The 12,421-nt window shown below is 38.6% G+C and overlaps 1 protein-coding gene across 2 annotated transcripts in view; it reads left to right on the forward strand.

The window, feature by feature from the left end:
* The window catches only part of MACF1 (microtubule-actin crosslinking factor 1), a 352,523-nt gene that overhangs the window by 206,753 nt on the left and 133,349 nt on the right, over positions 1 to 12,421 (forward strand). For both annotated transcript variants that reach the window (XM_008565851.1, XM_008565852.1), the window contains exons 29-35: positions 976 to 1,138; positions 2,087 to 2,170; positions 3,972 to 4,079; positions 4,274 to 4,372; positions 6,279 to 6,431; positions 6,751 to 6,839; positions 9,703 to 9,838. In XM_008565851.1, the coding sequence (XP_008564073.1) occupies positions 976 to 1,138; positions 2,087 to 2,170; positions 3,972 to 4,079; positions 4,274 to 4,372; positions 6,279 to 6,431; positions 6,751 to 6,839; positions 9,703 to 9,838 (832 nt within the window). The remainder of the gene's footprint in view (positions 1 to 975; positions 1,139 to 2,086; positions 2,171 to 3,971; positions 4,080 to 4,273; positions 4,373 to 6,278; positions 6,432 to 6,750; positions 6,840 to 9,702; positions 9,839 to 12,421) is intronic.

Below are 12,421 nucleotides of genomic sequence, written 5' to 3' on the forward strand. Positions count from 1 at the left end.
GACCACTAACCCCAGAGCAGACCTGAGGCTTGCTTTTGCAGTCAAATGCTCTACCCCTTAGCTGTACCCCCTGGCCTCTGAGGCTTGCTTTTGGATCAGCAGAGATGGTCCTGTCAGCAGTGCCTCTCCTGTGGCCCAAGTCTTATCTAATTAAGCCATTGATGACAATGCCTTCTGAGAATATAGATTTGAAAGGTAACCTAGTGATCTTTTCTCAGAGACAGAATGTGGGTTTCAGTAGCTTTGAATCCATATTTGAACCATTTTTCATAGTGGGACTTTGTAGAATTTCTTGCTTCCATGTTTTTTGCTAGTTCAGTGGGTTTTATCTTTGTTACTGGAGGTTGTGCTTCTGATAACAGATATGAATAGGAAAGAAAGCAAACTGTACTTTTCGGAGGCTAACGAAGCTGGGTAGAGAACTATGCTGGAAAAGGGATTTAACAATGCATATAAGTTTGGATTGATTCTCTCTAATGGAATTACTGTCCCAAGGCTGGTTAAACTACCAGTAGTGATAGAACTGTTACTGAAAGTAACAGTAAATAACTATGTTTCACTCCTCCCCCGCCCCCCCACTTCCTGCCGCAGGAAGTTATAGTGATTCATAAATCATAGCTGTGGTACTCTGTCGTCAGGGTATAGAATTGTACAGCCAGTACTATCTTATTGGCAACCTTGGTAACCCTTGGCAACCTAAGTAAAAAGTTTGACAAGGATTATCATGGGATTCCAGTCCATAAGTCAGTTTCTAGGGCCAGCAGCGTGCATTTGCTTTCTACTCACTTTTTACTCCATAAGACACTGGGTACAGGTGTAGGTCTCACTCAGCCTTGTATTGCTCTTCCCCATAAATAAAGATGTATTCTCTGTGGTCAAGACCAACTGGAAGCATGGGCTAAGGAGAGAATTGCCCATTTACGTTACTGTATTTATACCAAGGTATCTGATAGCAGTTTCCCTTTGTTCCTCCAGCCAATCTGAGCTAGAAAGTATCCAGGAAGTTCTGGGAGATTACCGAGCCTGCCATGGAACTCTCATCAAGTGGATTGAGGAGACCACTGCCCAGCAGGAAATGATGAAGCCAGGCCAGGCAGAGGAGAGCAGAGTGCTGTCGGAGCAGCTCAACCAGCAGACGGTGGGTACAGCAGTAGCATGGTGGAAGTCACAGAGGGAAAACATTAGCTCATCGTAAAAGAAGATGATGTTCAAGCAATTAAAGCTTCCACCAAATGGCAAGACATTCCAAGCCCACTCTTCTTACAGTGGTTCAAACAGTTGGTCTCAGTATACTGGTTTTACATTTAGGTTGGAGGACCTGTCAGGTCCCTTCCCTCCTGAGTTTCTGTAACTATACAAGGGTACTTCAAAAAGTTCATGGAAAGATTTGTATTATCTTTTAATTCTATCTTTGCACAAATTTTTGAATTATCCTTGTATATTGAAACCACTAGATGGATAGTTTAAAATGATCTTTATTTTGTTTCTGGATACTAAATTTAATTTTACTAGGATTAGAATATGGGGTTCTGAAAACTCAGGGAAAGCTGGGAGTGGAAAAAAATTATTTCATTTAAAGCATTTTTCGTTGGTGGTTTTGTTTTCTGGCATTATGTTTAAGAGTATGAGGTCTGGAGTTACATTGCCTGGATTCCAATCCTCGCTCACTCATCTACTAGCTATAAGACCTTGAACAATTTACTTAACCTTTCAGTCTTTTAGTTTCTAGTTAATAAAATGGACATAGTTCATTATTTAACCTACCCTTATGAGGTTATTGTTGTTAGGGTTAAATGAAGTGATACACATAAAATACTTAGAACAGTGGTCCTCAAAGTGTGTACCGTAGACCAGCAGTATAAGCATCACCTGGGAACGTGTTATAAATGCAAGTTCTTGGTCTTAATCCTAGACCTACTAAATCTGAAACTCTGGGGGTAGGGCCCAGTAATCTGTATTTTAATCAGTCTTCCAGTGATTCTGATACAACTGAGGTTTGAAAACCACCACCTTAGAACATCGTAAATGTTCAGCTATTTCTATGATGATAACAACAGTGATAACATTATGATATTTTGGTTCCTAGGATCTGTTTGCAGAAATTGAGAGAAATCAGGCAAAACTGGACCAGTGTCAAAAACTTTCCCAGCAATACTCTACTATTGTAAAGGTAACATTACCACATCCTAAAAGGAACATTTGCAGAAATTGAGAGAAATCAGGCAAAACTGGACCAGTGTCAAAAACTTTCCCAGCAATATTCTACTATTGTAAAGGTAACATTACCACATCCTAAAAGGAACATAATTGACCTCCAGCTTAGGAAAATCTGCATTGTGACTGTAGGTTCTGTTTCTGGACAAATTAAGCAGAGCTCTTCTGCTAGAGGCTGGCCCCATCCTTCATGAAGTCCATGCAGGTGCATACTTCCTGTGGCCCCATGATTAGGGATGCTCAGAGAAGTACCAGACTGTGACTGGAGGAGTCTCCATTTGGATGAACAGAAACCTCTTAAACATACCATGACAAAAACAGAGAGTTTGGGTTTTCTTTTCAAGCATGTTTGTCACCTGTTTTACCTATTTCAGGAAATAGTGTCACCATTTTTCCTGATTGCTGAGGCAAAATCCTTAGAGTCATCCTTAATTCTTCTCTTTGCCTTAAACTTTATGTTCAGTTTGTGAACAAGTTCTCTGTTGGTTCTATTTTCAAGTATCTCCTGAATCTGACTTTCGTTATTTCCCCTCTATGTCCCTAGATTACATCTAAGTGAGGAATCTTCCTTAGACTACTCTAGTACCTCTCACACAGTTGTCAGACTCACCTTTTTAGACATACAACATGTAACTGAATCTGAGATACCATTGATGACAAGCTACACCATAATTTTATGCTTAAAAAAAAAGAAACTGCCAATTATGTGACATGCCATTGGTTGTAAGTTATATTCCAATTTTAGAGATAAGGAAATTGGGGAAAAATGTACACGTTGGGAAAGATGAAATGTGATAAATTGGATCATGTCACTCCTTACTTAAAACTGTCCAATGGCTTCATGTGATAGTCATAATAGAGTTCTAAGTCCTTATGTGGCATATAAGGACATGCATGATCTGGCACTTGTTTATTTCTCTGACAACATCTTTAAAGAAAAACAACTTGAGATGATCATATATTTATTTATTATGACTTCCCACTAGAAGGTAAGTTCCATAGGAACAATGTTTTTTCCGACTAACATATATAGCACTCAAACAATGGCAGGTACATTGTAGATGTTCAACAAATATTTTTTGAATGAGTGTATTTCTTTAGGTGATAACAGGAGACTTGGTGTCAGAAAGAATGTAGTTTAAATTCTAAATTCACCAGAGGAAGCAGCAGAATAGCATGGTGAAATGAGAAGAGGATTGGTGTAGGGAGTGGGAGACAGATTCTAATCTTATCTGCTACTCATCCCCTGAACTAAGTAGGGAACTTCACTTCCGCTCTCTGGGCTTCACTTCCTCCATGCATGAGATGAAAAGGTTGGTCAGCAAATATCAAATTGCAAATCTAGGACTCAGCAAACTGTGACCCCCAGGCTAAATCCATCCCACACACCTATTTTTGTATGGCTGATAAGAAATGGTTGAAAAAAATCAAAAGAAGAATAATAATTCATGGCACATGAAAATTATATGTACTTCAATTTTCAATGTCCACAGGTGAAGTTTTATTGTAACAGCCACACTCTTTGATTTTACATATTGTCTATGGCTGCTTTCACTTACAGTGGCAGAGTTGAGTTGTGACAGAGATAATATGGCCTGATGCTTTCTCTCTGGCCCTTACAGGAAAAGTTTCCTAACCTCTAGTCTGAATGAACAACAAAACACCTTCCAGCAATGAAGTGCTGTAGTCTTATTGCATGACGTGTGAGTGAGCTATTAAGCCCTAAGTAAATATAGTGAAATTTTTTCCTCTCCCAGGACTATGAATTGCAGCTGATGACATACAAGGCCTTTGTGGAATCACAGCAGAAATCCCCTGGCAAGCGCCGTCGCATTCTTTCCTCTTCAGATGCAATCACACAAGAGGTGAAAGGGCGGGGGAAGGAAATATGCCACTGTCTTCCTTATAGGAAAGATTCGTTTGTCTGTGCTTTGCAGTTTGATTTAGAGCTTACCTTTCTGTTGAGCCTGTGACTTCATGAAAATGTCCCCTTATTTTGAACTATTTAAATTTACTCTTCTGGCAGATAATTTACCTAAATTGTTCTTTTGAACCATAGTTCATGGACTTAAGGACTCGCTACACCGCATTGGTGACCTTAACAACTCAGCACGTGAAATATATCAGTGATGCACTTCGGCGGCTGGAGGAGGAGGAGGTGAGGACAGTTGGATCCTAAATCATCTTGAAAGTACAATTAAAAATATTGTCCCTCATCTGTAAGAATTTAAAGTGTGTACACAGCCAGTTCTCATTATTTGCAGTAGTTGTATTCTATAAAGTTGTTGCATTAGTAAATACTAAACCAATGCTTCTTGGGGAAATACAGGGTTGGGTTCCTGAAAGCCTCTGGTCACAACACTTTTGTCAACAAATTAATACATACTCTTGTTTTATGTATTTTTTTTAAAGCACTTTATGTAATATATATTATTGATTCACTAATGTTGAACTCATGTCCAGCAGCATTGTAACTCACATTTGAACAAACTTTATTTAACACATCTATTTTCTTTTTATGTTTTTATGTTTCTATGTTTGTTTGGTTTTGTTTTTTGCTGGCTGGTCAGTATGGGGATCCAAACCCATGATCTTGGTGTTAGCAGTACTGCGATCTGACCAAGTAGGCTGAGCTAACCAGCTAGCCTGAGAACTCAGTTCTTTTTTTGTTTTGTTTTGTGTTTTGGTGGCTGGCTGATTTGGGGATCTGAACCCATGACGTTGGTGTTAAAAGGCTGCATTCTAACCAGCTGAGCTAACTGGCTAGCCACTGTATTTTCTTTATAAGGCACATCACAGCCTTCTTGTGCTTAGGAACACTAGACTGCACTTCAGTACTACGTTGGGGTCATTTTAAATAGTGAAATCACCAAGAAAAATGCAAAAATGTGAAAAGCATGGCACTAAATAGACTGAAGATATTAGTTTACAATATGAAAGCTGAAATGAGAAGGTAGAGTGTCACCTTGTTCTATCTCAGCTAGTAATGTGCGTTGGGCAACTAAAATTTTTTGCTGCACTACACATTGTTGGGAATGACCATGAAAGCACCACAAATATTGATTTTGGAGTTAAAAATAAATTTTGTTGAGTAGATAAATTCACAAATACAGAATCTGTGAATGATTGACTGTATTATATCCAGCATTGCCATCTCCAAGTATCTTTATTATAGAAATATAAGTACATAAAGAAAGGGATGTGAACAAGGATATTCAAAAAAGTATAATTTGTTAAAGGGGGCTACTGGAAAGTTCCAAATTCCATACAGTGGAATGCTATAAAGCTGTCAAAATAATGAAATAGATTTAAGTGAATTGGTGTGGATAGATATTCATAATATATTTTTTGGAGAAAAGGGAAGTTAGAATACTATGTATAATTATGATTTCAGTAAAAATAAAACTACTGCAAAGACACTATATGGCATAGAAACAAGTTCGTGAGTACTGTATATATACCAAATTTCTGGGGAAATAAGATTGAGTACACATATTATGTATTTCAGGTTTGTTTGAATTTGTTGTAATGAGCGTGTAATCTTCTTTTTTCCCTATCATCTGTTCTTAATTATAAAAATCTTCTGTCTTTGAAAAATAATTTTCCACATGTTCAACCACTCTTAGAAAAGCTGTTAAAAACATTAATCAAACCATTTTTGCCTATGTAAATTAGCAAGCCTTCCTTTATGTCAATATCTGCCTATATAATCTCTGTAGGCTTCAGTCTCTTCACCTGTAAACCTAAGAATTATGAAAATGAATAAGATGCTGTATGTGAAGGGCTTTTTTTAGATCATTAAATAATCATAAATACCTATCATATATAAAACAGTGCTTTTTTAGAAAGGTGCTAACCTAGCTAGATATAATGAATTTACCTGTAAGAATTACATAGTTAAACACCTGTGAGCAGTGCCTTCGGTTGGCTAAATTATATTTAACTTGGGGTTATTTTCACTAACTGCTGATTTAGGTAACTTTCGTGTCTATTTTAGGAAATCCAAAGTCATGCCAGTCTAATAGGACGTTGCCAGGATATTGATTTTCTATTTCCTATTCCAGAAAGTGGTAGAAGAGGAAAAACAGGAACATGTGGAGAAGGTTAAAAGACTTTTGGGCTGGGTGTCTACCATAGCAAGGAATACACAAGGAAAAGCTACCTCATCCCAGGCCAAAGAATCAACAGACATTGAAAAAGCTATTTTGGAACAGCAGGTGAGTAGAAGATCCATATCTCTCCCTACCTGAGTAAAATAATGTGCAATAATGCATTAGGTAGAATTATGCAAGTCACATATGGGCCATTCCAGAAGTCATCATTACCTGAGTAAATGTTAACTTCCAGGATTTAAAGAAACTTAAGAAGTCATCTTGTTTGTACTCTGCCCTTGTAATCAGCTGTAGCACATTGGTAATAGTAATCTGACCTAGGCTGAGATTTTTCCTGGCATTTTTAGAAAGTTATTTGAAATAATTTTTGACTCTTCTTTAGTCCTTGGGTTTTGAAGCTTTTCTCTTTATTTCTACTACATAGGTTCTGGCAGAAGAGCTGACAACCAAAAGAGAACAAATCTCTGAAGCCATTAAAACTTCACAGATTTTCTTGGCCAAGCATGGTCATAAGTGAGTACTAAATGAGAATTTATGGCACATTTGGGGAACCTGCTTTATGTGGCTAAAACTTAGGGTTATGAGAATTCAGGACAGCAAGAGCCAGATTATGAAGAGCCTTGTAGTTCCTACTGAGGAGTTTGCATTTTACCTTGTCAGCCATGGGGAGGAATTTTAAACATGATGATTTTGTTTAGTGTTGCTAGAACAGTCTTATAGAAAATGGATTGACATGGGTCAAGAATCTAAGCTGAGAGGCCAGTTAAAAGGCTATTCTGATAATGTAGGCAAGAAATGAGGGACAGTGAGCAGGAGACGAGATTCAAGAGATATTAAGGATAATGAATCCTTGGGTGTGGTAACACATGAAAATCATCAGATGTAACTTCCAGGCTTCTGGGTTAGGCCACTGGGTATACGATGATGCCACTAACCAAGATAGGGAACAAAGGAAAAGGAGTGGGTTGAGTGAGAAGTGGGTGGCTTTACTTTTAGATATATGAGTATGAAAAACCTATAGGATATCAGAGTGGAAATACCTAGTATATATTAGGAAGTATTTGCTACATTAATTTTTGCCTTATATAGTTCCATGAAAAGTATCTAATGGGCAGCTGCATATGTAAGTTTAGAATTAATGACAGAGTCTAAGGGGCCAGCCTGTGGCTCCTTTGGGAGAGTGTGGTGCTGATAACAACAAGGCCAAGGGTTTGGATCCCTATGTAGGGATGGCCAGTTAGCTCACTTGGGAGAGTGTGGTGCTGACAACACCAAGTCAAAAGTTAAGATCCCCTTACCAGTCATCTTAAAAAAAAATAAGAAGAAGAATTAATGACAGAGTCTAAAGTGACAGAGATTGACTTATCAGCATAGTAGATACCATAAGAGTGAATTAACTTAAAAAGTCTTTTCAGGGCTTCTCATTCTATAAAAGGAAGCCTCAGAGAAGGAAAAGGAAAACTATGAGTAACACCTCAGAACCCAGGAGAGAACAGAGTTCCAAAAAGGAGGGAGTGGTCAGAAGTCACAAAAGGTCAAGAAATATCTATTGAATTTGGCCAGTTGGAAGTTTTTGGTGACTCTGGTGAAATGTTGGGGGATGATGTCAGATTTGGTATGATGAGGAACAGAAGAAAAGTGAGCAAGTTGGTGACAGTGAAATTAGATTACTCTTCCAAGAAGCTTGGCAATAGGAGATAAAAGAGATAAAACAGTAAATAAAATGAAATACACAATAAAGAAAGTTTTGTTTTATTAAAAGATGGGAAGGGCTTAACTGTGCTTATGGACTGAATCTCAAGGACGAAAGGGATGAGCTAATAGGAGAAGGGTCCCAGAAGATGTGCAAGAGGATGAAATTCATTGATGAATAAATAAGTATGGTCTTTTTTTTTTTTTTTCTGTCTTTTTCGTGACCGGTAAGGGGATCGCAATCCTTGGTGTGGTGTCGCCCACACCTCGCTCAGCCAGTGAGCGCACTGGCCATTCCTTATAAAGGATCTGAACCCGTGGCGGGAGCGTTGCTGCGCTCCCAGCGCCGCACTCTCCCGAGTGCGCCACGGGGCCGGCCCAATAAGTATAATCTTAAACAGGAGTTGAGACGACCTTTCTTCTGAGGCATGTGGGAAAGGAGGTTACCAAGGGTGTGGAGAAAGGTAAATTTGTCAGGAGAGAAGCCTGAAAGTGAGAGAATTATTGTCCAGTGATCTGTATTTTCTCTTTGAATTAGGCAGAGAGGTTTGCTGAAAGTTAGAGTGGAGCTGAGGGGAAAGGAAGAGGGGATAAGAAAGGCTTGGCAGGGAACTTCCCAGAGGATTGTCAGGAAGTATTGAAGCCCAGTTGAGGTTGGAAACCAGTAGGATCTGTTTTCATGATTGTGGGATTTTTTTCCTTCATTGGATATACTTAGCAGCTTGTGTGTGGGAACAGAGAAGTCCAATGGTTCAATTGATCTGGGGCTGGGGCTTTATCAGATTAATGCGTAGAGAGTGTAAGGATAATAGTAAGGAAAAAGAAGAAACTGAAGATACTAGAAAGGACTGCTAGATTAAGAGAAAATGGAGGAATCAAGGAAGGCTTGGGAAATTTCAATGAGCTGATGGATAGTGGTAACATGAATCAATATTGTTCATTTTCAGAAATATAATGTGGGATGAAAAAAGTTTCAGGATTCACCAGACTCAAGAGGTGATTACCTCTGGGGAGAAAGGGAAAGGAATGGACTTGGTGACAAATATACTGTGGGCCTTAATTATATCTATAATGTCTTATTTCTTAGAAAAGGGTTTGAATCAAATATGGTAAAATAGTAAAATTTGGTAAAGCTGGATAGGTGGGTAACAGGAAAATGAGTGTTTGTTATATTCTTCTGTTAAAATATTTCATTTTTAATAGAAAATACGTGTAGAAGGAGTAAAGAAAGATAAAATTAGAAGGCAGGCTTATAATCACATAGTGGATTCTTGAAGAAGTAGAATAATTTCACATGATGGCAGGTCCAAATGTTCCATGTGTGAGTGAGGCTGAAGTGGAGAGGTGGACATTTGGATTGAGAAGGTTGTCTGAGGTTTCAGAAGTAGAATAATTTCACATGATGGCAGGTCCAAATGTTCCATGTGTGAGTGAGGCTGAAGTGGAGAGGTGGACATTTGGATTGAGAAGGTTGCAGGACTACAAGCATCAGGTGAGATAGTATTGACATCACCAAGAATCATGACTTGATTTGAGACAGACAGGAAAACTGAGTGAGATGCATATTCAATGAACATGGAAAACTGACCAGATAATCCGTCCAAGATGAAGTAGTAGTGATTTTGAAGCAATGGAATTCGGGAAATGTTTTTTTCTAAGAGAGCTTTAATGCTTCATCTTTCAGGCTCTCAGAGAAAGAGAAGGAGCAGATATCTGAGCAGTTGAATGCCCTGAATAATGCTTACCATGACCTTTGTGATGGTTCAGCCAACCAGCTTCAGCAGCTACACAGCCAGTTGGCTCAGCAGACAGAACAAAAGGTACTTTTAGTTTTTATCTCCAAATGTTGGGAGGGTACCTTTTGAATGGTATGAAAGCAGCTTTGGTGATTGAGTGTCACGATCACTAGCTTTCCATGACCAATGTGACTTAATTTTTAACCTCACCTTAGCAGCCATTTGTCTTGTGTTTCTTTACTGGGGTTCCACGATGTATTGGTCAGTCAAAAACACTAGAAGTCACAGCTTACCCTTTACAACTGGTTCACCACTTTCGTCGTCTTCCGTTTTGTGGCAGACAGCAGTCAAGGAGAACACAAATTCTATATTATATCTGATCACAGGGTAATAAGATTACTCCTTTGTGGCATTGTCACTCAAAAATTGATAGCAAAGAGTTCTGGATATTGGGAAGAAAAAACTGTGAAACACTTCCCTTCCTAGAGTGAACAATGAGAAATGTTCAGTTCCAGAGAACACCGTGGATTAGTTTCACTGACTGAGACGCTGGTTCCCCTCACCCATAGCCATCCCATTGTGTGGCATTTTTACCAGTTCCCACTCCATGTTCATTTCCTGGACCATATGAAAGTTGTTGTAGTTCCTGCTGGTTGTCCTAAGTTCTTCCTGGATAATTGTGCGTGTGTGTACACTTACCATATTACAGTCATGTGTCTCTGGGATATATATGTGTGTTTGCCTGCTTATTCCCTGTGTTGTGAAGCAATGGCCAACTTATGTGGGGAAGTCCAAAATTCAAGCTCATGTAATAATCAAATTTGGTCGAGGTGATGCTGAAAATGATATTCAGACAAATATGCCTTGACTGTGGTCCTTGGAGATGAAATTTGTGCAGCAGGAGCTAAAGCTGTAAAGACCACAAGACAGAACCAGCTATAATTTGATGGCGTTTTTAAAAAAATGTGCTGGTGTACAATTCTCTGTGTAAGGTAGCCCACTTCTAATGGCTTGTTGCTTCACCATATAAGGGAGTATGTGAAAAGTTTTAACATTTGCTTGCTGAGAACATCCAGTTCTCATTTTGAAAGTTTAAAAAAGTGGGGGTAAAAACAAAGAAAGGAAGACAAGCTGCTGAGCACCACTACATTGAGCATGATGTGTCCCCTGTACTGTGTGTGTTTCATGTGAAGTATTGTTCTTATTAACTGACATCCTTGCTTACAAGTTTCACTAACCCTTTGGAGTTTAAGCACAAATGCACAAAGGGAAAAGAGGACGACCTGTTTGGGGTTCTTTTTTGCAAAAAAACAAACAGTCGCATGCTGGACGCTAACACCAAGCTTACACTGTGTGTGTGATACGGCTCAGCTGCTCCATAAGGCTCTATCTCTTATCTGCCCGAGGCGTGCCCTGCAACTCTGGTAAGTAGAAGCCTTTTATGTTTTCTTTCCTTCTCTCTCTCTGTCTTGTAATGCTTGTTGAGGTCAGAACGTCCATGTTTGTGGTAGGACTGAAATGGGTTTCTCTGTATAACTTCCCAGCTCAGGATTTCCTGCCTATCTTCCAATTATGAGAGTGTTGGAAGAACAGTGTAGTCTTTTCTCTTTGGCTAGACTCGAGGCCTTTCTTCAATGGTAGCATTTTTGAGAATCTATAAATCTCACAGAAAGAATTAGAAGTTTGCAAAAAAATCTTTTCCTTTGTCATATTTTCTGCTTCTGAATAATCTTTGCATGGATTTTCTAAAAGGAATTTTTTGGGTGTCTCAGAGTCATATGCCCATGAGCTTTTTCTTTCAATCGATAAAATAGACACATAATGGATTTGTATAATATTCATGTTTAGTTTATACTAATTGAACTCTACATTCTGGGTCAGAAAATAAGGAGGGATAGCAAATAATACTACAAATAGTGTAGAGAAGGCTGCCAGTTACTCCATTAATTGAACACATACAGAGAAATGGAAATGCGAACCAAATCTGCTGTTCCTTCGTTTGCTGTCCATTCTGCATTCTTATGGTGTGCAACTCATCAAGCTCGAAATCCTCAGTGCATGTTTTTAAAATCGGGAGAATGGCTTGATGATTTTAAAGGTTTCCTTACTATTTATCTGTTTTCTCACTTATTCATCAAATGTTTATTGAACTGCAGGTGCTATTCCTAGACACTCAATGGGCATAGTATCTGTTCTTATGGACCTTATATCTCACTGAGACAGAAATGAAATGCATTATCTAGGAAGCAGGGAAGTGATTGGCAATTGCTTCAACAAGATCCTCCATGAATAATTTAAAGAGTTAAATAATATCAGAAGGTAACACTGACCAAAGAGGGACAGATAAAATAACCTGTAGAATATGAAGATAATGAACATGAAGAAGAAGCGGTGAAAAATTGGAGAGTAATAAAAGTCATGAAGTGTTCAAAGTGGTTAAACACTTGAATGATTTAAAATTTAAATATTTTTCTGTGATGATAAAAGGCTTCAAATTGGGAATTCTTTAGACGTTGTTTTTAGGATTTGTGAGGGTACTTTTGACAGTGTATGAGGTTTGCTTTATTCACTGACCTTAGGACCTAACTCCTGTGTAAGAAGTGACTCTGCTTTACTTATCTATCATGCACTTCTGGATCTGACTAGGAGGCAGTATAACAGCACAAC

This window comes from Galeopterus variegatus, unplaced genomic scaffold, assembly GCF_000696425.1.
Source record: "Galeopterus variegatus unplaced genomic scaffold, G_variegatus-3.0.2 Scaffold209, whole genome shotgun sequence".
NCBI classification, from domain to species: Eukaryota; Metazoa; Chordata; class Mammalia; order Dermoptera; family Cynocephalidae; genus Galeopterus; species Galeopterus variegatus.